The sequence below is a fragment of the Sardina pilchardus genome, chromosome 8, assembly GCF_963854185.1.
Source record: "Sardina pilchardus chromosome 8, fSarPil1.1, whole genome shotgun sequence".
NCBI classification, from domain to species: domain Eukaryota; kingdom Metazoa; phylum Chordata; class Actinopteri; order Clupeiformes; family Clupeidae; genus Sardina; species Sardina pilchardus.
Window position 1 is genome coordinate 26,108,502 of NC_085001.1, and position 26,172 is coordinate 26,134,673.

The 26,172-nt window shown below is 48.5% G+C and overlaps 1 protein-coding gene across 7 annotated transcripts in view; it reads right to left on the reverse strand.

Annotated features, from left to right (window-relative positions):
- Nucleotides 1-1,749: 1,749 nt before the first annotated feature.
- The window catches only part of ncor2 (nuclear receptor corepressor 2), a 109,852-nt gene continuing 85,429 nt past the window's right edge, over nucleotides 1,750-26,172 (reverse strand). Inside the window, exons 25-48 of one of the 7 annotated variants that reach the window (XM_062543414.1) lie at nucleotides 24,888-24,997; nucleotides 24,461-24,560; nucleotides 24,152-24,250; nucleotides 23,105-23,208; nucleotides 20,658-20,808; nucleotides 20,147-20,275; nucleotides 19,686-19,754; nucleotides 19,073-19,290; nucleotides 18,305-18,671; nucleotides 17,428-17,655; nucleotides 16,684-16,947; nucleotides 15,380-15,475; nucleotides 15,077-15,115; nucleotides 14,472-14,759; nucleotides 13,929-14,097; nucleotides 12,982-13,526; nucleotides 10,195-10,334; nucleotides 9,399-9,562; nucleotides 9,085-9,216; nucleotides 8,604-8,737; nucleotides 8,306-8,362; nucleotides 7,840-8,028; nucleotides 6,447-6,629; nucleotides 1,750-5,778 (exon numbers count right to left, since the gene is read on the reverse strand). In XM_062543414.1, coding sequence (XP_062399398.1) covers nucleotides 5,594-5,778; nucleotides 6,447-6,629; nucleotides 7,840-8,028; nucleotides 8,306-8,362; nucleotides 8,604-8,737; nucleotides 9,085-9,216; nucleotides 9,399-9,562; nucleotides 10,195-10,334; nucleotides 12,982-13,526; nucleotides 13,929-14,097; nucleotides 14,472-14,759; nucleotides 15,077-15,115; nucleotides 15,380-15,475; nucleotides 16,684-16,947; nucleotides 17,428-17,655; nucleotides 18,305-18,671; nucleotides 19,073-19,290; nucleotides 19,686-19,754; nucleotides 20,147-20,275; nucleotides 20,658-20,808; nucleotides 23,105-23,208; nucleotides 24,152-24,250; nucleotides 24,461-24,560; nucleotides 24,888-24,997 — 4,160 coding nt within the window. In that variant the 3' untranslated portion in view covers nucleotides 1,750-5,593. Of the gene's footprint in view, nucleotides 5,779-6,446; nucleotides 6,630-7,839; nucleotides 8,029-8,305; nucleotides 8,363-8,603; nucleotides 8,738-9,084; nucleotides 9,217-9,398; nucleotides 9,563-10,194; nucleotides 10,335-12,981; nucleotides 13,527-13,928; nucleotides 14,098-14,471; nucleotides 14,760-15,076; nucleotides 15,116-15,379; nucleotides 15,533-16,683; nucleotides 16,948-17,427; nucleotides 17,656-18,304; nucleotides 18,672-19,072; nucleotides 19,291-19,685; nucleotides 19,755-20,146; nucleotides 20,276-20,657; nucleotides 20,809-23,104; nucleotides 23,209-24,151; nucleotides 24,251-24,460; nucleotides 24,561-24,887; nucleotides 24,998-26,172 lie in introns of all 7 variants that reach the window. The other 6 variants (XM_062543417.1, XM_062543412.1, XM_062543411.1 and 3 more) reach the window with 6 other exon arrangements.

Consider the following 26,172-nt stretch of genomic DNA (forward strand, 5'->3'; position numbering starts at 1 on the left):
TTAAGACCATTCATCTTTACAAAACCTCCCCAGATCGTCCAGATTGCTAGGTCCACACTTGTGCATTCTTCTCGTTGACTCATCCCACTGTTTTTCTATGGAGTTTAGATCAGGGGACTGCAATGGCAATGTCTGAAGCTTGATTTTGTGTTCAGTAAACCATATTTGTTTTGATCTGTACATTTGTTTTGGTTCATTGACCTGATGAATGATCCAATCATGACCAACTTTTAGGGCCTTGGCAGAGATAGTTTGATTTCCTTTGAAAATGTTCAGGTTTTTCTTGGTGTTCATGATACCATGCACCTTAATTAGGTTCCCAAGGCCTTTGGGAATTAAAACAGCCCCACAATAGCACAGCCCCTCCACCATAATTCTGATTAGGCATGGGGTTCTTTTTAGTATAGTCATTCTTCTATGTACGCCAAAGACACCTTAAGTGTTTTTAGCAAAAGAGCACAATTTCCTTTTCATCTGGCAATAGACCACACTCCCAGACATGTCATGGTACCATTCAGTAACTCCTGCCATTTACATTGTTCATTAAATGACTCTACTGGCTTTAACCTGACATGCTGTCTAAATAATCCATTAGCAGTGAGGTCACTTTTGAAGATTTTTGGGGGGGACTTGGTGACCCCAAGATGATAGCTTTGTCTGTAACTCTCAACAGTGGTTCTTATGGATTTTTTTGCCTATCATACCATCCTCCATACTGTGCGTGGGAGCAAAATAGCCATGGGTCTTTGTCCAAGCATGTTTGCCACATTTCCAGATGATTAGAACCTTTTAGTCATCATTTCAACTGGAAATATAGGCATTTTCAACAAAATACCTAGTTTCCATAGACATTCTCTTACTTACAAATGTCAACAGAATTTCTTTTTATTTCAATTTAGCATATTCTCTTGTCTCTCCAATGTTGAAAAATGACAAGAGGATTTAGCCTCTGAGTGACTTCATTTTCATACCATAGTGAACAAGAACGTCATGAACTACTTCTGAAAGTTCACAGACACTCTGATTTACTTTAAAACGTTGCATTTACATAGGAAAATGCTCCTGTTAAATGTTGTACATAATATGTTTCAGGGGTGCCAATAATTGTGAGCAAGCTGTTTTTGTTAAAAATATTTATTTCTTTATGAGATTTTCCTTTTTCTAAGAATAAATTTTCTTACCTTGCAGGGTATATTTTTCCTCATTGTTTTCATCGTGGGAGTACAATAAATCACCTAAAGATTATTTTTTATACCTATTTTTAGTCAACTTTTACCAAGGGTGCCAATAATTCTGGAGGGTACTGTATGTCCACTTACCTACAATGCGCTAGTCTCTCAGTAAGCCACTTTAGTAGAAATGTCTCTTCAGGACAGATATATACTGCCTCAGAAAGAGTGTATTGGGCATGGTATTGTCACACTGTAAGACACAAGAGCGGTGATTACTGTGGATAGAGCACCCTCTAGTGGTGTATCTATGAGTTGCACCCTTGTATTTGCACAGCTACTCCACCTACAGTACAGTACCTACATAAGGTGTAAATTCTTATGAAGCATTACATATCACTTCACTTGAAGTCGCTGGTCCTGATTGTAAACAGCAAGAAAGGTAACAGGAATTTTCAGCACATTGTTTATATCTTTAAGCTACATATAACATGTTCGTTTCATTTACGTTACGTTCGTTACATTTACCCAAGTAAGTCATATTTATAGACCAAAGCAATAACAAAAATCCAGACCAAGATCATGTGAATGGCAATAAGCTTTTTATTTCAACATTAAGGCAGTGTTTTATTTATTTTTTCACTTTTAATTTGTTTTAAGAGTTTTTTTACACTGCTATCCACAAAAGCTTGCTGGTGGGCCATGTTTAAACTGGAGGAAAAAAAACAGTGAGAACAGTATTTTTTTTTTCTTTCTTTTTTTTGTCTGTGAATACCAACCTTGCAGCAAGCCACATAAATATGTACATCTCTTAATGTCTATGTACAAATCCTGTCTATTTTACACTGGGTTGTCATTAAAAAAAAAAAAAAAATGAAAACAATAAAGCAACAAACAAAAATATGCAAAACGGATGAATGAAACACACATGCGCAAAGGTGGTAGTAGAAAATAGATGCTCTGAACCGTGGCCAACTCGTGTCCCCCCTCCCCGCTCCCAAACCTGCCCTTGGTGTGACAGAAGCCCGAGGCGCAGGCCTTAGCCATTCACCTGGATCAGCAGTCCTTGGTGGCGATTAGCATCTGTTAATCATCCAAAAACCCACAGGCTATATTGGACCAGAGCAATGAAATAAGTCATGGTTACCGGAGGAAGGAGGAAAACGTCTCGATATGTGGAACTACGAGTGTGGCTTTGCACTCTCCGCACACACTTTTCAGGAGAGCGGAGAGCAAGTAAAAAAGCCTTTTGGGAATACACTGGCCTGTACAGGTGTGGGAACGATGCAGCTGTGACTGTGCCAGTATGTAGGACTGTCTGTGTATGTGTGTGTGTGTGTGTGTGTGTGTCTGTGTGTGTGTATAAAAGGTGCTCTCAAGCTCACTCTAGCACTTCCTTTTGATTTTAGGGTGAAATGGCCAAGCACTCTGATTTTAATCGAAGAGCTACGGCACTTTAAATGTTTTCTCAAAAAGTACATTTTGATCATGTTCATTAACCATCGATTATTACCACCAGACAGAACGAATAGAAAAATCTGAGTGCAAAAACATTTTTGAAAATGGTTTAAAAACGTGTCCCTCTGTTCAGGGACTATAAAATGGGTACGCAAAGTTGAACCTTCCCTGAGGTCTTGTTCTCCCAAGAGGACAATGGTGGAAAACTCAGGCTGAAGGAAATACGATGAGTCTACTTTCAGAATAACTCTGAGATTAAATCACCATCATGAGACACAGGCTAGTGAATGTGTCTATGGCTGATCTTAAAAAATATGTCATGCCATGTTGATCCTAAAGTACTAAAATCACTGCCAACAGGGAGGATATAAACAGCTAAAAAAAAGGGGAGATCAGCACCTTTTATGTATTCTGTCACCTTCCATTGTTTTCGCTGCAAGGCTTTAACTAAGATCCTTGCCGTCTTAAACTCTGAAAGGAAACTGAGCGCAGAGCAGTGGACAACCAGAAACGAAAGGTACCTTGAAGGTACGGGTAGGCATACACTGAACACAAAGGACATGACAAATAGTCTCCACGTAGTTCAAACCTTAAATCGTGCGTATGTGTAACTAGCGGAGATGTCACTTGGCATGGAGGAGTAGGGCTGTACAGGGCATAGTGTGGGGTTTGGGACGGGGTCGGGTGGGGAGGTCAAAGTTCAGAGGTCGCTCAAGCCTTCAGGCAGCACTCATCACACCTCTGTTGTCGTGTTTTCTTTTTTTTTTTTTCTGTCTGTGAGGTCTCGCGTTCGAACATCCATCATCCGACGTGCATACTCTCCCCGAGTGAGGGCCGGGAGAACTCGCGAGAGGGCTTCAGCTCTGCTCGCCTCATCCCTCTCTCCTCACCGTGATTGTCGTTTATCCACGGAACATCTAAACAATCGACGGCATCATCATCATCAACAACAACAATAACAACAACAACGTATCCACGTCGGTCTATCAGCAGGCAGGGTGGCGTTTGGGGGTGGGGGGGGTTTGATGTACTCAAACAGAAACTCTGTTTTTTGCTCTTCCTCCACAGTAAAGTGTCATTGCTGTGTGAGGTCCCTCTCTGGACTGAGTGGGCCCAGAGAGCTAGGCCAGACGCTAAGTGCTCGACGCAGACACAATACAAAAATAAGTCAATAAATGTCATCAAAATAAGCATGAGAGAGACAGAGAGAGAGAGAAAATCAACAAAGTCATAAAACAAGATACAGCCCCCGTGAAAGCGAGTCAGTCCGTAATCGGGTATTGTGACGGCAAACACGCCTTGTGTGGACAGGGATTCCAAGTTTGGAGTCGGCAAGGTGCACTTGCAATGTTGCAATGGGGACGAAAAAAAAAAAATAATAATAATCAGAAGGAAAAAAAAATGACAATGGAAAGACAGGAGAAAAAAAAAACATGTGAACATGTGACACGGACATGTGACGTGGACATAATGTGTACCCTGTAAACCAAAATGATATGACCCTCCCACTTGAACACATCATTGCAAAAACAAAATGCATGAACAGACATCATACAGTATATATTATTTGACACAATCCCAAAAAAGTAAATGAGCAGAAATGTAATAACAGAATAAAAATCACCGTCAAAAAAAGAAAATGAACTGCAGCTCACTTAACACAGGACTGTCCACAAAAAAAAGGGGGGGAAAGAAGAAGAAGAATTAGAAGAAGAGGAACAAAAAGAAACAGTGAGTGAAAATGCTCAGATGAGTCTCTGGTTTTGGATGCATTCTGGTGGCAGCAGAGCTCTCCAGGGAGTTCACCTTGTCAGAGCCTCACACACGGTTTCCAGTTCACTAGTGTATGAGGAGCTGGGGAATCTGGATGCGTCTGGGAGCTATTGGCTCTGGAAACTGAGCGGGTCCATTTGGCCATTTTGGATCTAGAGAGTGAATAAATCAGGGAGGGGGATGGGGGGTTCCTATCGGCCATCTTTCATGGAGACTGTACGAGGGCCATACCGACTTGCGAGAGGTTGAGTCTGTTAAGCTAGTTAGTGAGTCTCTTGATTCCAATACTGAGCCTTGAGTCCTTCAGTCGTATGTGAGGAGTTACAAGGTGCCTCTATATGTTTGTATGTATGTTGGTATGTATGTATCTACGTATGCATGCATGTATGCTGTTGGCTTTGGATTTGGAGAGCCAAGAGAGCACAGAGCCCTGTGCTGGGCATGGTAATGCCAGGAGACGCTGAGAGTGTGTGTGTGTGTGTGTGTGTGTGTGTGTGTGTGTGATTCTGAGTGTCTGCATTAATAAGGCCAGAGAAAGAAACCAGACACACACGAAAGAGACACGAACATTTCTAAAGGAATTCTGAAAAAGTGATTCTTGTAAAGACTAGTCCTGGGTAGAATGCACACGGTTAATGTGGTTGTGCAGAAAAAGGAAAAAAAAGTCCACTAAACAGACATCTTTATACATATTCACACACGCGCGCACGCACACACACCCACACAGACAGACACACTCACACCTACGCAGCAGTGGAACATAAAAATAAAAACATAAAACACAAGTACACACACGTAACCACTCACTGCTTTTGCATAAGTGGGGGCCATAGCAGGGAGTGTGAGGTATATATAATGGAGATTAGGGGTCGGGTGGGCCAACTGTGTGTGTCCGTGTGTGTGTGTGTGTGTGTGTTTGTCTGTGAGTGTGTGTGGTTCCATCTTGGGCCCGGTTCTTCCTGTGCGTTAGGAGTCTGAGCTTGATCTGAGTGTTTTGGTCAGTGAGAGTAATGCAGCGGCGGCAGCGGGAGCAGCAGAGTCCGTACGTGTGTGTGTGTGTGTGTGTGTGTGTGTGTGTGTGTCTAAAATGAGGACAGATGCAATGAATTTCTCAAGAGTCTAGAATATTGTTCTCGTCATCCATGGAGGCGTGTGTGTGTGTGTGTGTGTGTGCATGAGTGTGTGTGTGTCCCTCACTCGCTGTCGGACAGCGTCTCGTACTGAGAGCACAGCAGGGGTTTGGGCTCCTCCTCCCAGGCACGGCCTTGGCCGGACCCTTGGCCGCTCTGATTGGTCTGAGTGGGGGAGGGGGCGGGGCCGGGGCCCATGGGCAAACGCATCGTCATGGTGAGGGGGTTGTAGGGAAATGGAGTGGGACCTAAGGAAGACACAGGAAGAGAGTTTAAAAGAAGGATATGCGTATGTGTGTGTGTGTGTGTGTTTGTGTGTGTGTGTGTGTTGTTGTACCAATCAGAACAGTTACAGTTAGAAAGGGCTATTGTATGCATGTATGTACGTATGTATATGCTATTATGCATACACACAGTGAGGCTCGTTTGCAAATTTGTATTTGAACCCATGCTAACGTTGACTAAAAAGAGGAATATAAAATAAAATCTTCTGGAAATGGATCTTAATGCCTTGAGTATAAAAATGAGGAAATGTCCAAGCTTTAAGAACACCAATTGTCTTTGTGACTGAATAATGTACAGTATGGTACATAAGTGACTGAATAATGCACAGTATGGTACATATGTGTCTGAATAATGTACAGTATGGTACATACGTGACTGAATAATGTACAGTATGGTACATAAGTGACTGAATAATGTACAGTATGGTACATATGTGTCTGAATAATGTACAGTATGGTACATACGTGTCTGAATAATGTACAGTATGGTACATACGTGTCTGAATAATGTACAGTATGGTACATACGTGTCTGAATAATGTACAGTATGGTACATACGTGTCTGAATAATGTACAGTATGGTACATACGTGTCTGAATAATGTACAGTATGGTACATAAGTGTCTGTGTACCTGTGGAGGAGGGCCGGTCCTCCCACACGCGGTTGGTGAGGGGTGTCCGGCGGTTGCAGTCTCCCTCTGAGTGGACGGAGGACACGGAGGACGGCCTCTCTCCGCCGGACAGACCTGGACCCGGAGACTTGGCCTTGCGCCCGTTAGAGCGGCTGCCGCCACTGGACTTGAGCTTGCCCGCTCCTGCACGCGTATGAGAGAGAGAGAGAGAGAGAGAGAGAGAGAGAGAGAGAGAGAGAGAGAGAGAGAGAGAGAGAGAGAGAGAGAGAGAGAGAGAGAGAGAGAGAGAGAGAGAGAGAGAGGAGAGGGAGAGGGAGAGAGAGGGGGAGAGAGAGAGACTCAGGTGAGTGTCAATGCCATCAGCACAATCCCAGATGAGAGCAGCTGACTTGGTATATAAATATGTAAACACATAAACTGCTGTATAGTATACTATGTACTACAAACATCAGTTGAAATAAAAACGCAAGATACGTCTCTTGCTGTGCGATAGCAGAATGAAGATTGCGGTAGCAATGCCACAGTAGTCATTAGATCAGGTTAGGTGATTTCTCACGGGGTAGCTTAAAGTGTAACTCTGGCGAAAATTGACTCAGATGTTTTCATGCAGAAAGAGTATCAAATAAGCCGTGGAGACAGCATTTTTCATAGCACTGCAGAGCTTGCACCCACGTATAGCCTCAAAATCGCAAACAGTGTATTAGCTAAGGGCAAAGGTCAAAGAGTCTGACGTCAAGTTGGGTTTCACTTGTGCTGTGTTCACAAATTGCGTTTTTTACACTGAGAGCGCCCTCAACCTTCTTTTCTCGGCGCTTCGAGAAGTGTTTATTGTTGCTATGTTACCAAAACCAGAGATGGTTTATAAAGAGAAGGGACATTGACGAGCCCAGCGCTGTTCTAAAAGTTGAACAGATTTCCACTTTGAGCGCTCTGAGCGCTGCGGTAAAAAAACGGTCAGCGCTGAGAGCTTTTTTTACGCCGAGGGTGCTCAGGGCTGTGAACGCTGAGCTACATACACTTAGAAACAAACGCGATTGGTGGACACAGGGCCTAAGCAGAGAGGGTTAAAGCGGAGCGAGAGGCGCAAACGTTCAATCATTTCCGCGTTCTGTCTTCACAAGGGGGAGGGGGGCTAAATCCCCGAACACTCGAACTGAACTGCTTGCCGATCTGACAGAGATTGATATACCACTATGACGTCTTTGCAACACGCCTCTTTAAGCAGACAGGAACTGTTCGAATTTTGCTTCCATAGAGATGCATTACGTTGCTCTATCTTGTCAATAATTAAGGATCTTTGGCCTAAGCTTTACTCACAGACAGGAGGGCCAGGCAAACCGTGGCCTGATAGCTCTGTCCCACAGAGGGACTGGTCCCTGCGCGTGGCGCTCACCTGAGTAGGAGTCCTCCGGGTGACCCTCGGCGCCGGACGAGGCCGTGGGGGCGGAGCCCATGGAGCTGGGCGGCCGATCCTCCCCCTGCTCGTCATACTTGCCCATCAGGGCCTTGCGGATGATGGCCTCCAGACCGATGGTGTTCCCTCCCGTCTCTGGAGCAGGGTGACTGCGCACATTCACAGGACCTGAGAGAAGAAAAAAGAAAGAAAGAAAGAAAGAAAGAAAGAAAGAAAGAAAAGGAATGGAAGAGAAGGGAAAAGTTAGTGAAAAGAGAGCAGAAAAATAGATAAGATTCCCATAGAGTGGGAAACCATTTAAAGGGGGGGGGGGGGGGGGGGGGAAAGGAAGAGTTTCATTATGAAGGTGCTTATGAAGGCGTACTGCTCTAATCACAGGTGCTTGCGTCTAAGTGTGTGTGCTTCGTTGGCCTTCTTACTGTAGGTGTGTGTGTGTGAAACTTACCAGCATTGGTGGTGGAGGCCGGCATGTTGAAGATCTCTGTTCCGGGCTGAGCAGGATCTGAACAAGGGCAAGACAGACACACACAGGTACTGGGATTAGCCACCTCATCACATATGTAGCTCACTGTAGCTACTATCAAACACTACATATGCCTAGTGGTGGGTTGGCAAAGGCTTTGGCCTCTTCGAAAAGGGGATTGTATTCATGTATGTGTGTGTGTGTGAGTGTGAGAGAGACAGAGAGGGAGAGAGAGCGCGCACAAGTGACACTAGCTGTTTGTGTGACTGTGTCTACTCACTGAAGTCGCTCTCGTTGCCGATCTTCTTGATCATCTCCTGCTTCTTCACCTTGACGATGGTGGAGTTGCTCTCCGTCAGCTTGCTGAAGAAGGCTGGGGGCTGAGAGCCGCTGGCTGGAGAACGAGAGCCCATCCTACATAGACACAGATAGCGGCAGAGAGAACATGAACCACACATCTGGAAACAAGCGAGTATATGTGTGTGTGTGTGTGCGTGTGTGTGTGTGTGTGTGTGTCTCTGATCAATTTATACTCATCAGCCTGCCAATATGCAGTGATGTGAGTGTATAGACAAATGGTAACTTGTGAATGTGGAAATAAGATTTCGTCTGCTTGTTAACCGTGAAGTGTACTCAAATGCTTGCTTGTCAGTGAGTGACAATATGTGAGTAAAATGTGTATATACAGTATGACTATCCAGGTATGGTGTGTGAGTGTGAGGCTGTCAGCGCGTGGTAGACTGCATAGGTGTGTGCCTTACACTTGCTCCCCCTGGTCATCTGGGTAGGAGGTCCCCTGGGACTCGGCCTCAGACACGCCCCCTGGTGGTGACACAGGCTCTATGCCATCGGCTGACAGGCTCACTGGAGACTGCTTACTCTGAGGAGGAGATCTATACACACAGAGAGAGAGAGAGAGAGAGAAATAAAGGAAGAAAAGAAAGAGAGAGAGAGAGAGAGAGAGAGATTTAGAGACTATTTTATGACAATATAAATACATTTAATGTTTTTTTTTAAAGTTCATGATTTCAGATGGGCTTGTGTGTCGTCCTGTTGTGTGTGCGGGGGCTCTCACCGGTCTCTCAGCCGGTCCCCTGGGCCGTCCTGCATGCTGCCCTGGCTCTGTGGGGCGCTGGGGGGCCGGGTGAGGTCCAGGCCCGGGGAGCTGTGGTACCCAAACAGAGAAGGCTGGCTGCCCATCTGACTCTGCTGTCGAGTGTAGTCCTTAGTGATGACCTCCTAATGGGGCGCGGAAACAGGGGTTGAGTTAGTTAGGTTATGTTAAACAGGCATTCTCTTCCACTCACTCCAATAAAAATGATACATAAAAGAAACTTACGCATACATCGAGGGCTGAGAACCAAAGGGGCGTAAGTGACATTTCACCAACTTTACAGGAGAGCCAAAACAAATCTAACTGCTTCTATATGTTCACAGTTAAAGACCTTTGGTTTTTGTTCAATAAATATATATTTCAAAGTCAAAGTCAAAGTCAAAGTCTGACATAAAAATGTTTTAAATATTTTACTTCTATAATTTTGTCAGCTAAGAGAGCTCATCCAGAGTTTCATGTGATATATATAACTCAATTTTGACCAAAATGTCACTTACGCCCCTTTGGTTCTCAGCCCTCGATATGCGTTTGAATATATATAGAGAGAGAGAGAGAACAGATGCATACATATGCATTTTTATAGAGAGAGAGAACACAAGAGGTTCATAAACAGAACACCTTACATAAGATATTGATTTTTGAATGGGAACATACAGTATGTGCGAGTGGAAACACTCGTCATTGCACGCGCAGCCGTGACAGAGAGGTCAGCGAGACGGACGCATGCATGTGGTCAGACGCGACGGGGCAGACTTACGCTGATGTGCTGGGCCAGGGTGACCACCCTCTGGCTGCCTTTGACGTGGGGGGACTGGGGCTGCTGGCCGGGGGAGAGGCGCTCCTCGGAGGGCGGCCGGTAGAGGACGTGCTGCTCCATGGCCGCCTTCTGCTGGGCTGCTGCACACACACACACGTGCGCACACACACACACACACGCACACACGCACACACGCACACACGCACACACGCACACACACAAACACACACACACACGCACACAGAGAAGGGGGAATGACCAAAAGGAAACATTAAATCACCAGCAGAGGCTCTCCAACACAACACTTAATGACAATGAGCAGAGATCGCCTTCAGCAGCAGAGCAGAAACAGACACACGCACACACACACACACACACAAACACACCCAGGAACACAAACACAGCTGCATTACAGGAACACTATGACACAACATGGCTAGCACGCCACAGCTGCCCTGGCTGCCCCTGACACACACACACACGACCCAGAATGCATTGTGCTGTGATCTATTGTGTAAGAGTTAGCCCTAATCTCTGAACTACTCAATGTCCTGTTTCAAACTGTTGTGTACACACACGTCCATCAGCTCTATCCTGTATGCAAACCCTGACCGGCTCAGCACATGGATCTCTAGCCAACGTCACTTACCATCACAGAGAAGGCATGTGTGCGCGTGTTGAACACTTTCACACGCTCAGGGTGTGTAAACAAGGGAGAAAATAAAAAAATCTAGGAGGTTCGATATAAAAAAATATTCTAAAAATGAGGGGGGGAAAATCCAAGTTTAGAGGGCAAATTAAAGGGTTATTTTGTTGCACAACTGCGAGCTTCTCTACATTGTGTACAGCACACGCAAATGAGGAAGTGGCCCTGTTAGTAATGTGGCAACATTTAACAAGAATTGGTCTTCAAGAAATTGATGATCAAATCTGCCCTTGGGTTTTGCCAACTCATCAGCTACAGTAGGGCACTTCTGTCTTTCAGGTCAACACTTATCAGTCTAATCTCCCTCTGTCTCCATAATGTGTCACCGTCCCTATTAGCTGCAACAAACACCTTCCTTGAGCAATGTGAAAAGCTACAACAAATGAAAGCTGGAGACAAACAAACAAACAAACAAGCAAACAAACAAACAAGTTGACAGAAAAACACACAAAAAAACACTGCGTAAAGCAGCGAGCATTCATTCTCCTTCCCCTGCACAACATGGAACCATCCCATCATCAAAGCTACAGAGCGGACAATGGGCCGAAGGATTGAGTGTGTGATTGAGCGTGCTCGCATGAGTATGTGTAGGTGGAAGCGTGCGCGCAGTATGTATGTGTGTGTACGTGTGTGCAGTATGCATATGTGTGTGTGTGCGTACAGCATGTATGTATGCGTGTGTGTGTGTGTGTGTGTGTGTGTGTGTAGTATTGTATGTGTATGTGTGTGTACAGTATGTATGTATGTGTGTGTGTGTGTGTGTGTGTGTGTGTGTGTGTGTGTGTGTGTGCGTGCGTGTGTGTGTGTGTATAGTATTGTATGTGTATGTGTGTGTACAGTATGTATGTGTGTGTGTGTGTGTGTGTACAGTGTGTGTGTGTGTGTGTGTAATCAGCGCTGATTATCGCGGCTTCATGGGGGCATGCAGGACACATGAGAGGACATGGGTGGAGAGGAGGGAGATTTTGCGGGGACGCCACACCACAGCAGTACGGGCGCCACGGCAACAACTCTACATGGGCAGCAGGGGGCCTGTGCTCATTAGCTAAAAAACCAAGGCGCTAACGGGGCGGGGGGCTCTAACCCCTGACACCATCGAGGGAGATAACGATCTGATTGGTGGGATGCCGGCGACCTGAGGCGCAGCGGGGGAGGGGGGGTAGGGGGGACTGCATTCGGCGCGTCAAAAGCTGAAGCTGAAGCTGAAGCTCAAACACAGCCAGTAGCGCGTAGTGTAGTCTAGCGTAGCGTAGCATAGCGCGGCGGCGCTAGCACCCAGGACTCTAGCGCTGGGCAAGGGAGACGGGGGGGGGGGGGGGGGGGGGGGCGATCCGAGGGGGAGGCTTCCTGTCCCGCAAGCCACTCAGCGCTCAAGGGCTCGCTGGACACAGGCGTTCTCTCTTTAAGGTTTTAGAATTCGCTGGGCCCATTGCTTTCCACATGTTGGGTTGGATGTTTGAACCAAAAAAAAATGAGCAAATTGTTAAAGACTCTTTACAAGAGTCACTGGAAACCTCCCTGTCCTATAATACAGTTTCAGCACTCAGTTTGCGATCAATTTAGATCTGGTGATCCAGATACTTCTGAGTGTAAATGTAACTCCTTCAGTGTGTCAAATCAGTTCTACAGGATTTTATGAACCACTAACAATACATTTGCAAAATGTATGTAAATGTAGCAGCTAGCAAGTAGAACTGTGGGCATTCAAACCTCAAGTAAGGGAAAAAAAAGCAAAACAGCATAGCAGCAGATTAGAGATGAATAAAGTAGTCTTAAATAACAAAACCAAAACAAAACCACAAAAAAACAACAATAATAATAAAAAAATAGCGGATGTGTTCATGAATTGGAATTGATTCTGATGAATGCCAACCACCACAGCGTGCAATAGGCCACAGACGAAGGAGGAGCAGGGGAGGGAGGCTGAGGAAGGAGGGAGGGAGGGACAGACCAGGAGAAAGGGAGAGGGCTGAGGGGCTGGGGGATTGGGGGTAAGAAGGGAGCGGAGGGGGAGGGTGGGGTTGGGTGGGTTGGGGTGGGGAGGGGTTGAAAAGAGCCCCGGTTGCTCCAGAGCGTCTTACCCTCACAGGTGCCGTTGGCCCCGAGCGGCCCCGCCTCCGGCATCCCCGTGTCACAAGAAATTTGACGCATGATAATTGCGTTTATGAAGTTGGCCGCTGTCATGGTGGTCTTACCGAGTGCCCGGAGCTCTTCCTCCTGCACGGACATCGCTTTGCTTTGAGTCTTTTCCCTACTTGGTGCGTTGGAGCCGTCGCCACCGCGGCCCCCGGCCGATCCTCCGCCCTCCAGGAGGAGGTGCCCGCCGCGGCCCTGCGGGTGGCCCATCATAGCGGCCGGGGCGTACGGCGAGGGGTACCCTCCTCCCCCTGGGCCGGGACTGGCCAGCTTGGGGTCGGACTTGCCCGAGGAGGACGAGGACGAAGGGTCCTGGGGATTTCGGGGCAGGACGCCGCCGCCGCCTCGGTGACTTTTGCTGACCCCGTCGCGGCTCATGTCTTTGCCCCCGCTGGGATCCATGCCCGCTGGGTAGCCCTCGCCAGGGAGTCCCGAACGCTGGAGGTGGCTGCCGTAGCCAATGTAACGAGAGGAGGCCTGTGGCATAGACCTGCGGGGAGAAAGAACACAGACGATCCATATGAGACTGATGCTGTCCTTACTACTCCTTTAATCCTGAGGCTGCAATGGCCTGCTAAACCATGATGTTCACACACCTCTATAGCCAGCTTACATGTTAAAATGTTAATAGCTTAAAAGTCATCCTAATGCTGCAACTGTAGCTCTCTAGCTTAAATGATAAAACGTTAACATGCTAACACCTTAAATGTTATTCCATTGCTGTACATCGCTTTGGATAAACGTGTCTGCCAAATAAATGTAAATGTTTGACAACAACAAACAGACGACAACAACGACAGCGACAACGACAAAAGTCCAAAGCGTTCAAAGTTCTAGTTTGCGATGGCTGTGTATGGGCAGACGTGGAGGTGGTGCTGGTGGTCTGGCCTACCTCACGACAGAGGGGCTGGAGTGCTCGGACCCGGGCAGGCTCTTGTGCAGGACGCTGGGCCGCTGCTGGCCCCCGTCCTGCGTGCGGGGGGACACGGGGGAGTGCTGGTGGCTGTAGGGGTGGGACGGAGGCCTGCTGCTGCTGCTGCTCACGGGGCTCTGCTCGTGGCCTGGAGCGGGGGACAGCCAAACAAGACGGGACGTGAGACGCACAACACACAACACGTTTGAACAGATACAGTTATACACACAATACAGTCATTTCCTGTCTATTAGCCGTATTGTGTATAAGCCGCAGGACAGTGTTTTATCCAAGTTATAAGAAACAAAACCATATGAATACCATATTAACTGCCCCCAATGTATTAACCTCATAGCTGAAGAAATTTTACAAAATCAATGTATAAGCCGCGGCAAATAGTTGGGAAATGACGGTATATATCCATGCATACTACTGTAGTCCCTGAAGTTCACATCCAAGAGCAGATGATATTTGAGCATTAGGGACAGGTGCATGTGTCTGCTTGGCTGCCAATGTCCTCACCTGGCCTCCAGATGGGCGCGTGTTCCACATTTCCGTGTCCCATGGACGACTTCTCTCGGTCCCTGTCCCTCTCTCTCTCCCGGTCCCGGTCGCGCTCTCGTTCGCGCTCCCTCTCCCTCTCGCGGTCTCGCTCGCGCTCTCGGTCTCTCTCGCGGTCCCTCTCTCTCTCCCGGTCGCGCTCGCGCTCTCGGTCCCGCTCGCGTTCCCGTTCCCGCTCGCGGTCCCTCTCGCGCTCGCGCTCGGACGAGGACGGCGTTCCTGGCATCTTGCCCATGTGTGACTGGCCCACTGTAGCGCAAAGACAAAAAGGAAGTTGTGAGAAATGGGTGTAAACGAATAGGAAAAGATCATGTACTGTAAGTTAAGATGGACAGCTATGCCACTCTTTGGGTAGCAATTTAGGGCTTCACTTGACAGTTTCTTATTTTTTAAAACAGCTGAATCAGCCAGGCAGCTGCAGCGCTACACCCCCAGGGGCATGAACATGGGAGCTCACACACATGCCCCAAGAGTGTAGCCCTGTGGCTGCCTACTGTAGCTGCTGGAAATGGCAACTCGAGCAAAGTAAAACCAATTGTTTCCAGGGTTTTTTTTTTCGTACTCACAGTTCAGTACGAAATTCAGTGACCTCGAGAAAGGGAGATCTATAGGAAAAATTGCCAGATTTCTCCTTTAATCTGGGGCTCATGCATAATACACTTTGGTTGTGTAGCTTAGGCACAACACATGGGTGGCATCAGGACCAATTAAAGTGTTTTAATTCTTACCACATGTATGCATTTGTTCATGTTTGGATATGATGGCTGCCAGCACAGTGGGCAAAGTGGCATGGGAGCTGCACTTAGTAAGTGTGTAAATGTGTGTGTGTGTGTGTGATTTTGTGTAAATGTGTGTGTGTGTGTGCTCACCAGGTGAGATGGGTGAAGTGGTGTAGGGCCTGTTGGGGAAACTGCCGGGGGCTTGTGGGATGTAGGTGATCCGGTCCATGGGGGAGGCCGACGCCCCTGCGGAGGGAGGGACCAGCACAGGTAAGTGGGGCACCTGAGAAAGATCCATCACACCTGGGGAGGGAGAGGGGCACAGGGAGAGCTCTGTTTGTCACCAGCCTCTGCACACACAGCATCGGTGTGTTCACGATAGGGCCATCATGACGACTGATTTTGTTTTACAATTTTTTTTCAGAATAGCAGTTGGCTAGTTATGTACCGATACAGTGCTAGTCCTAACATTACCACACTAATTTCATCTACATTGTTATCCAAAGCAGACAAGTTCTTGTTGTACTTCAGCACAGCTGTATAACAATTGCCTAGTCACTGCGGAACTGGTCTCCTTGTCGGTGACTTGCTGCCATAAATAGGTCAAGTCTCGCCTGTTTAGCCTTTAGCTGGATGTCGGACGGATGACGGATGTCTATCAAATGCATCTGTGCATAGCTCATCATTCCCCTCTGTTCTGTGATTGGTCCCCTATCTTGAGGCAAAAATGAGGGCGGCAGTTTCCAGGCTGCCTTAGCGGCGTGAATCAAATCAGGGCAGGGCAGGGCAGCATGGGAACACCCAGGCTAGTTCCACAACAAAAGGGAAGGGGAATCCTCAGCACTCGTTTGTCGACTCACACAGCCCTCACCAGTTATGCTACTCTCATGCCAGGGACAAAACACGTGTCACGGCGCGCTAGGCTCGGCTCAATCCTGATTGGAGGAGGCTGGCTAAAGTCCCTATGTAGCTTTGATCACCCAGTTGTGTTAAGATGGAACTGGTGTGGACAGTGATAAAGCTGTCCACAAAACAGGACACTACAAAGCAGCAGTAGCAGAGAGAAGGGGGGGAGAGAGCTGGGGGAACAGTAGCTGCAGGGTGGGGAATTCTACAGTTAGTGGCAGTTATACTTAGAGTGATACACGGAGCAATATGGGAAGACAGAATTCAATCAAACATAGGCTGACAGAAGGAACGTTCAGGACAAATCAAAGAACTTCAGAAATGGAACTGAACCAAATTTTTGTGTCTATAACAGATACACATGCGGTCATCTTCTAAAAGCTAGTGTGAGTGTTGATGACCACACGTTGTTGTCCGTGTCCATTACAATTCACACCAAATCATCTAAATGAGTTCATTTGAGCAGCCTCTCATGTGATGATGCCTGACTTGGTGTGGTGAGTGTGTGTGTGTGTGTGTGTGTGTGTGTGTGTGTGTGTGTGTCTCACCCCGTGGCGCGGGCGAGTAGGGCATCTGGAGCGGCGTGTCTCGGGGGGAGAGCGTGCGCAGCAGGTCGGGCCTCTGGGCGGCCATGGTGGCGGCGGCGGCGGGCCACTGGTGCATCTGCTGCGAGGTGATGTAGTCGGTGAAGAGCGTGTGGCGGTTCTCCAGGGCCGCCGTCTCCGGGTAGCCCCGGATCAGGAAGGGCGGGTAGGGGTGCGCGTAGCCTGGCCCCGGGCTCAGGTGGCGGGGCAGGTAGTAGGCAGCAGCAGCTGTGCATGGTGGACACAAAATAAAAAAGAAGTGTTGGTCCAGCGATCTACTTGACAACGAACGCTCATGGGACAATTAAGGTGATTGAAACCGGTTGATGACAAGAAACCTCGTTATAGGACTCATTAGACCAATTAAACAGGGCGAGCAGAGGAAATGGAAGCTTATCAAGGTGTTCTACATCATGCATAGATGGAAATAAATGACAGCGTGAACAGAAGAATCAAATCAAATGGCCAAGACAGGATGCAAGAACAGATCTTGGGTGCCTCTCATTCAGCGTTTATACAGTACATCCTCCCTCGCTCCTCGGGCCTCGATCCTCACTGATGTACATAAAGAATGATGGGGCGGCAACAATGGGATAGTCTATCCCTTCTTCTATCTTTCTTTATGTAGATCAGTGAGGATCGAGGCCCGAGGAACTAGGGAGGATGTATAACCGCTGAATGAGAGGCACCCCTCGTCTGATGTCGTACCGGGATCGAGGGGGATGCCGCGGGGCAGGCTGGCCGGGTCGAAGGCCAGGGGGATCTGGCCGCGGTAGACGTCCTGGCCCAGGCCCTGCAGCAGGCGCTCGTACGAGGCCAGGGAGGCGGCGGCCTGGTGCTCGGCCACGCCCTGCAGGGGCGACTTGGTGGAGGCGCTCATCTCGCGCGGGGTCGGCGTGGCCTTGCGCTCCTGGGACTGGGGCTTACTGCCGGAGCCTGCCGGGGGCACAGCGCACACACAACAGCACCGTTACTCAACAGCCAAGGAACTCATATACTGTACATTTCCCTGCTACTGTAATTGTGGGGGAGCAGTTAATATGGTATTGATTTGGTTTTGCTTGCTTTCACTGGAATAAAACACTGTCCTGTGGCTTATATGCGGGAAATTACAATACTCAACAGCCAATGAGCTCATATACTGTGCATTCCCTGCTACCGTAATCGCCCAACTATTAGCCGCGGCTAATTTCTTTAGCTATGCGGTTAATACAAGGGGGCAGTTAATATGGTATTGACTTGGTTTTGTTTGCTTTAACTTGCACTGTCCTTTGGCTTATACACAATGCGACACACAGGAAATGACTGCTATAAGCAATGTCTACAAGGCATAAAATGAACCCTGACACAGACATGCATACACGCACATTCCTACATTACAGTACATGGCAGTGACACCTACGTGCACATTTGAGTAACATGAGGAGTGACACTCTATGCAGCTTGAATATTGGTCCTCATTTTGTAAGTCGCTTTGTATTAAAACAACAACTAAAGAAATGAATGCAAAATAAATCCACGTTTGCCATCAACTCTTCTGCCTGCGTGTGTGTGTGCCTGCGTGGGTGTGTGTGTGTGTGTGTACCTTCGTGTTGGCGCTGACCAGAGTCCCTGGGGGCGTGCGGGGATCCGCGGTGGGAGGGCTGCTGGTAGCCCAGTGGGCTGTGGTGGGCCTTGGAGCCCTGATCGATGGGCGACGCCCGCGCCATTGAGCTGGCGGTGCTCACCACCGCGCTGGGCCGGCCCTTGGGGGGCTCCTCGTAGCGACCCCGCTCCCCGCCACCTCCTCCGCCGGCGGCTGCCGCCGCCGCCGCGGCCCGCAGGTCCAGGTGGGGGGGCATGCCGGGGTAGGAGCCCCGCGGGGCGTTGCTGCCGCTGCCGCCGCCGCCGATGATGGAGCGCACGTCGTGCCGCTTGGCAGGAGTCATGGGCTCCTGCTTCAGAGGGGTGCCCTGTCGGAGAGGGAGAGGGGTTAGAACAATCTACACACACACAGACACACAGACACACACACACAGACACACACACACACACAGACACAAACAGAGGGAGAAATCCATCTCATGGCTTCAGGGAAGAGCCCCAACACACATCTGCACGCACACACAAGCTTATGAAATAAGATCCTAAGTTTAAATGGTCTCTCACTAACACGTTCACTCTCACACCCGCCTACACAACACACACACACACTCCTACACCACCACCCACGTGGCCCAGCACGCTCTCTCAAATTTCAAATTCAAATTCAAATGAGCTTTATTAGCATGACTGTTTTCACAATGTTGCCAAAGCTAGTGTTACAGATAACACTGAACGCACTAACATACAATTGACATCCGCTGGCGCTCACCTGTGTGATGGAGCCCTCCTTGGCGCCGGAGCCGCGGAGCTCCTCGCGGGGGATGAGGTGGATGGAGCGGCCGCCCTCCTTCACGGTGGGCACCAGGCCGTCGTGCCCGCGGCCCTTCATCACGTCCTGGGGCATGCCGGAGCCGCGGGGAGGCGGCGAGTTCTCCCGCTTCAGCTTGGCCTGCCGGTACTCATCCTGCTCCATGTGCCGCGGAATACCTGAGAGAGAGAGAGACAGAGAGAGAGAGAGAGAGAGAGAGAGAGAGAGAGAGAGAGAGAGAGAGGGGGAGAGAGAGAGAGAGAGAGAGAGAGAGAGAGAGAGAGAGAGAGAGAGAGAGAGAGAGAGAGAGAGAGACATGAATAAGGCACGTAGAACCATTTAAATGAAAAATAACAACAATAACGTAAATAGTAATAATAATATTGGCTACAATGGAGTAGAGGCTGCTGTATGTGTGACAACAGTAGTATATGAAAAGTGTGTTTTTATTTGGGCACGAGCCAGTAAGTGGTGTGATCGTGTATGCGAGTGTGTGCGAGAGATAACACAGAAGTGTGTGTGTGTGTGTGTGTGTGTGTGTGTGTGTGTGTGTAAGTGTGTGTGCTGCGCTCACCCTGAGAGATAGAGCCTCTGTTGTGGTGAGGGCTGTCTCGCTCCTGGGGCATCGCCCTCACTATCAGACCTGCAGACACACACAGAAAAAGAGCGCCAAAATACAAAAGTCAGTCAGACAAACAGCCAAAGAAAAAGGACAAGGTGAAAGGGGAAAAAACTTGATCCCGATCAATGCACTTTAAAAACATGCATTTGCATTTAACTGACACTTTTATCCAAACACTAACTACAGTCTCCCAGGAGCAGATAGAGGGGTTGAGTGCCTTGCTAAAGGGGACAGCGGTAGGAGCCAGGAATGGAACCCAACAATGGAACCCAGGAATGGAACCCAACAGTGGAACCCAGAAATGGAACCACCAACGTTTTGTGACTTCTGCATGCTGGCCCCCAATGCAGTGAGCAGCACTGCCTGAGCCCCGGAGGGCCCCAGCGAAGGCTGGCCACGCGGCGAGAACTCACCCTCACAGTTGGCGGCCGACAGGGAGTCCCGCATGGGCAGTCCTCGGGAGATGCCGCCCTCGATGAGGTCATAGGGCCGCTTCAGGCTCATCAGATCGCCCCTCGGCTCCTCTTTAGGGTTCTGGGGGCCTGTAGGGGGGACACCAGCCCTCCAGTCAGAGCAGTCTACAACTACCTCACAGAGTGACAGAGAGAGTGTGTGTGTGTGTGTGTGTGTGTGTGAGTGAGAATGTGAGTGTGTGCATGTGTGTGTGAGATAGAGTGTGAGTGAGTGAGTGTGCGTGTGAGTTAAAGAGTGTATGCCCTCCATTGAGTCAAGTATTGTATACGAGTGCATAAGGAATCATTATGAGAGGAAAGAATCTCTGATGTCCTCATACTGAACGTGGCCTTTGGGCGAACTCTTCGTATGACAGATGTGGCGTGTATGTGCGATCTTTGCAGGGTGTGAGAATGTGTGCGTGTGTGTGTGTGCGTTTGTGTGTGTGTGTGTGTGTGTGCGTGCTCTTACGGTCGTAGGTGAGGATGTGGCCGCTGACGCCCTCGTAGAGCACGTGGCCTTTGGGCGGGGGCTCGTCGCGGCTGCGCTCCCCCCGGTTAGGGCTGTCCTCCGTGATGAGGCGCGTGATGGTGCCCTTGTACAGCACCTCAGCCGGAGTGCCCTGATACACACACACACACAGAGAGGGAGGGAGGGAGGGAGGGAGAGGGAGAGAGAGAGAGAGAGAGAGAGAGAGAGAGAGAGAGAAAGAGAGAGAGAGAGAACGGGATGGTTAGATGGTTAGAGAGATTTTTGGCGAGATTTCAGAGTGGATAGTTACAGTATAGACAGAATTTGTTTTCATTTTTCAACACACTCATTCATCATCTACACCCTTACACCCTTAGTAAACAAGATCTCTGATGTAAACACAAACTGATAACCACAATTGGTCTGAATCTGGTATGAGAAGAGCCTGAGCTGCAGCTCTCTCTCTCTCTCTCTCTCTCACACACACACACACGATGCCAACTTCCAATGCATTCTTTCCAAGTGTCTTTGCTAGCTTTCCTGTCTACGTCCTCTTGACCTGAGCGGCTCAGGGCCTGACTTAGCTGAATTAGCTGTGCCTGAGCTCAAGCTGGTTCCAGAGATGAGGACGAGACACTGGTGCGGACGCCAGAGTCTGGTGCGGGGGTGAGCAGGTCAGAGCTCCACTGGCGCAGCATGGCCAAGAGTGAGTGAGATATCACATAGAGGAAGACCAGAGAGGGAGCGGGAGGAGTGACTGAGGACGCACTCACACTGTGCCATCTGTACCGTACCCGAGTATGTTTGACCCCAAAAGTCCGGTTTGATTGACCGGTGTGATCTGTCCGTACCATACCCGGGCGGCGGTACACGGTATTCTTACCCGGGTGGACTCAGATACAGTACGGTTGGGCTTATGATCATGCCTACGCAAAGATTCTAGAACACACATGCTCAACCGTGCCTGGATACAGTTTGAGAGCTATGCAGTGTGAGTGCGGACCAAGGAGGACAGAGAACCGTACTCCGGCACGGTGCGAGTGAACCGTGGCCAGTGTGAGTCTTGGACTCCAGGAGAGCCTTGGAGTGCTCTGAAGAGCGACTAGGTGTGAGCTTGAGAGGCCTGGCGAGCGCCCTCTCCAAAATGCTGGACCTTGACGCAATCGCTAGCCAATAGCATCTGGTCACCAGAGAGGCCACGCCCACGGATCGCTCATCACGTCACGCGTCATTGGGGATCAGGTTCTCGGTCTGATGGGGACCAGCCAAGGGAGGGGTGTGTGTGTGAGTGTGTGTGTGAGTGTGTGTATGTGTCATCTTTCTGGATCAGGTGCACTGAGCTGACAGCAGCTCTTTATCCTCCAAATCTTTCTGAAGGAGCATCACACACACACACGCACACACACAAACATACACACACTCTCATAGGGCTTAATGACACACACACACACACAAACACACACACACACACACACACACACACACACACACACACACACTCTAGGAATAAGGCCGCCACTAGAATGAATATAATCTGTGCCAGCTTTGTCTTTCCTATCTAGGCATGTTTGCTGTGCAAACGTGTGTATGTGTGTGTATGTGTGTGTGCGTGTGTGCGCACACTGGTAACTGGGCTTACCAAAAGAGAGTAAACAGAGACAGGGGAAAAAAAAGAATAGAGGAACAGGACAGTGTGTACCTGTTGCTATGGAAACAGCAGAAGCAGGACGATGGTTATGTCATACACCCTCACGACACATAAGACCTCTCCAGCCAGAGAAAACCATGTGCACACACACACACACACTTAATGGTTCACTTCACTCTCTGTTCATCTAACAAAGATGTTTCAACGGGGGGAATGAACAAAAAGGGCTTGTTCACTGCAGACAGGTTGCATACAAGGCTGTATGCAGTACAACCTGTCTACGCTTTTATAGTATACAGTATACTGTATACTTTTTTTTTTATCCAGTGAGGGAAATGCAGGCCTTGTTAAAATATTTCCTCCAACATGTTTGTTAAGTGAACTTGAAGATGTCTATTCTGCGTATCAAGGTTAGCTGAATAGAGCTATGACAGACAGCTGAAGCTGAAAGGGGGTGAATTCAATAGTTTCAAAATTTAATCCAGTGTACTTCCTTTCTTTAGACGCGGATACTGTAAGCCTACTTCTTATAATGACAAATTCGGGTACTTAAAACCCTTGAGGCAGGTTTGCCAAGTGAAGTCACCAAACGAAGTAATTAAAACAAATAAACGCCTTGTCGCTTATTGGAAACTTGGCGTTACTTCTGCACGCACACACACAGCATATGGGTGAAACACAAGTTGCCACAGGCACTAACTAATATATATACACATCCACACACACACACACACACACACACACACACACACACACACACACACACACAAGCTGGTGCTCCCCCAGGCCTGCCTCTTACCTGTGTGATGGACCCTCCCCGGTAGGAGTGGGGGGGCTCCTGGTGGACCCTGGTGCCAGGGAGGCCCTTGGTGATGCTGCCGCCCTGGATGGCAGCCATGGAGCCTGGGGAGGAAGACGGGCACACTCTCCATTAGCCATCAGCACACAGCAAACACTCACAACACTGGCTGCAGCAGTGCTCAGCTAGGGCTCAGATGAGCCTCATCCAACACCCACAGTGGCTGCTGCTGCTGCTGCTGCTGCGGCTGCTGCTGCGACTGGCTTAATTGCAAATACAGGTTCAAATGCACTCATGAGACACAGTGACTGTAAATAGGGTTTCGGAATAGCACTTTAGAGCAGACAAGCCAAAGTCGACTAATGGTCGGTGCTGATGGTCAATGAATGCAGGCTTGTTCAGTCCATTCATCCTGAAAACAACGCTTCTCTATTTTTGACTCATCGCAAAATGTTGTTATGACCAGAAAGCCATGTGATGTGACTTTTTTTTTTTTTTTGCTTTGTTTTTGTAGCTTGTGGAAGCAGACCACAATTTAACAATCACACTGTCCATTTCACTTCATTGGACGTGGTTGCAACATGAATATTTTTTATAGTCCATGTAATGTTTTCCAGTGATGAAGATTTTTGGATTTGCTCGCAGCACTACCCCAGGACTGAGCCTCCAACGCTGCTTTGTGTTTTCGACCAAAGCAGCATCTGCTTAAATTATGTCATAAGGACTCCTGACTGTAATGCATCTCTAAATGTCAGCCTCGCAAAAACAAAACATGGCTGAGGGACATTGTTTGAAACAGCTGAACTGGAAAACATCTTATTTAACAATGCAACTTTTCATCATGACCTACAACTTGCAAATAGCCTGAAGGCCTCGGAATTGCGTTGAGTCTCACAGCAAGTTTAAATACAACATCCTAAAAATAACTCCTTCAGTGCATCATACATTGGTGACATTATATCAGGCATTATATTTGCATTGTTTGTTTTTGTTTTTTTGTAGGGGAGAGGAGAGGTCCAATCACAGAGACAGGAAGTGATCACTCACCCCTGTCCTGTCCCCCGCCCTGAGAGAGGTTCTCAGCTTGAGAGGAGGGACCACGAGGAGACAGCTGCTCCTGCTTCACCACAGGGAAGCCAGGCCCACCTGATAGAGATAGAGAGAGAGAGAGAGAGAGAGAGAGACAGACAGAGTGAGAGAGGAAAAAAAAGAAAGAGAGAGTGAGTTCAAATGAAAACAACAAAAAGCAAAGGAGATAGCCATCAATCCACCCAAATCCACCAATCCGCCTAAATCCAGCCCGTCCACCAATCCATCCCAAATCCCAAATGAGCGGGCCGTCAGGGCCCCACACACCTAGTTTCCTGGGCTCCATCCAGGACAGGCCGTGGGACGAGGGCGGGATCTTCCCGTGTTCAGAGCCATGGGCTGGGCTGTGCAGCTGCACTGGGGTCCCCTGGACAACACACAGCACATCCACAGTGTTCACATCTCATCACTGCCACACCAGGGAACATTCACACATTTCTGAGCGCACGCTTATAATGCTAATCAATTCACAACCGAGCACCGGGTGGCACTAAGAAAAAAATCCAGCAAACTCTACACTTGCATACTCATCGCCAGAGTACGTGGGAGTATGTAGTGAAAATAAAATGCTTCCAACTCACACATTTGACTATCTTCAAAGAAGATATTTGTGTGTTGGTGTGTGTGTGTGTGTGTGTGTGTGTGTGTGTGTGTGTGTGTGTGTGTGTGTGTGTGTGTGTGTACGGGTCCTCACCTGAGTGATGGAGCCACCTGACTTGTTGGAGGAGATGAGAGGAGGGGGTTCTGGAATGTGTAGAGGTCGGACCGCAGCCATACGCCCACCGTCCTGCAGCCCTTGCAACGCTAGAGAGAGGGAGAAAAGAGGGGAGGGAAGAGCGAGGGAGGATGAGCGAAAGTTGACTGACTCATTTATTGATTAGATCGCTGGAAAAGCAGGAAAGCCAGATGATTTATTGATCAGGTAGCTGGAAAAGCTGGAAAGCCAGATGAACGCAAGGCGGAACTCCGATGGTATAAAAAAAGAAAGGGGTTAAAAAAAAAAGAAAGATTGATAGATGTTTGAAGACAGATCAACAAAATGAAACTCAAAACAGGCTGAGCTTGTCCATCACACACACACACACACACAGACAGACAGATGACACACAGAGATATCTCCTCCATGTCTAGAGAGAGAGACGGCCATATGGAGAAGTCCTCTAAGGAGCTGCTGATGAATGAGACGTCCGAGCGACTATGAAGTGTGATGAGAAGCAGAGACGTGAGGAGCTGGGAAAACGCTGAAGTGGGACGACAAAAAAAAAAGGAGAGGAGGAGTAGACTGGAAAGATGAGGAGAGAGGCAATGCCTGTGATGGACGGAGCAGACAGACTGAGCAGTGGAAAGGAGAGAGTGATACTGGAGAGTAGGAGAGGAAAAGGTGAGGATAGGAGAGGAAAGGAAAGAAGAGGAGGAGAGGAGAGGAGAAGAAAGGAGAGGAGAGGAGAAGAGAGGAGAAGAAAGGTAAGGAGAGGAGAGGAGGAGAGGAGAGGAGAGGAAAGGAGAGGAGAGAGGTAAGGAGAAGAGAAGAGAAGAGAAGAGAAGAGAAGAGAAGAGAAGAGAAGAGAAGAGAAGAGAAGAGAAGAGAAGAGAGGAGAGGAGAGGAGAGAAGAGAAGATAGGAAAGGTAAGGTAAGGAGAAGAGAGGAGAGGAGAGGAGAGGAAAGGAGGAAAGGAGAAAAGGAGAGGAGAGGTAAGGAGAGGAGAGGAGGAGGAGAGAAGAGAGGAAAGGTAAGGAGCAGAGAGGAGAGGAGAGGAAAAGAGAGGAGAGGAGGAGAAAGGAAAGGAGAAGAAAGGTAAGGAGAGGAGAGGAGAGGAGAGGAGGAGAAGAAAGGTAAGGAGAGGAGGAAAGGAGAAGAAATGTAAGGAGAGGAGAGGAGAGGAGAGGAAAGGAGAGGAGAAGAAAGGAAAGGAGAAGAAAGGTAAGGAGAGGAGAGGAGAGGAGAGGAAAGGAGAGGAGGAGAAAGGAAAGGAGAAGAA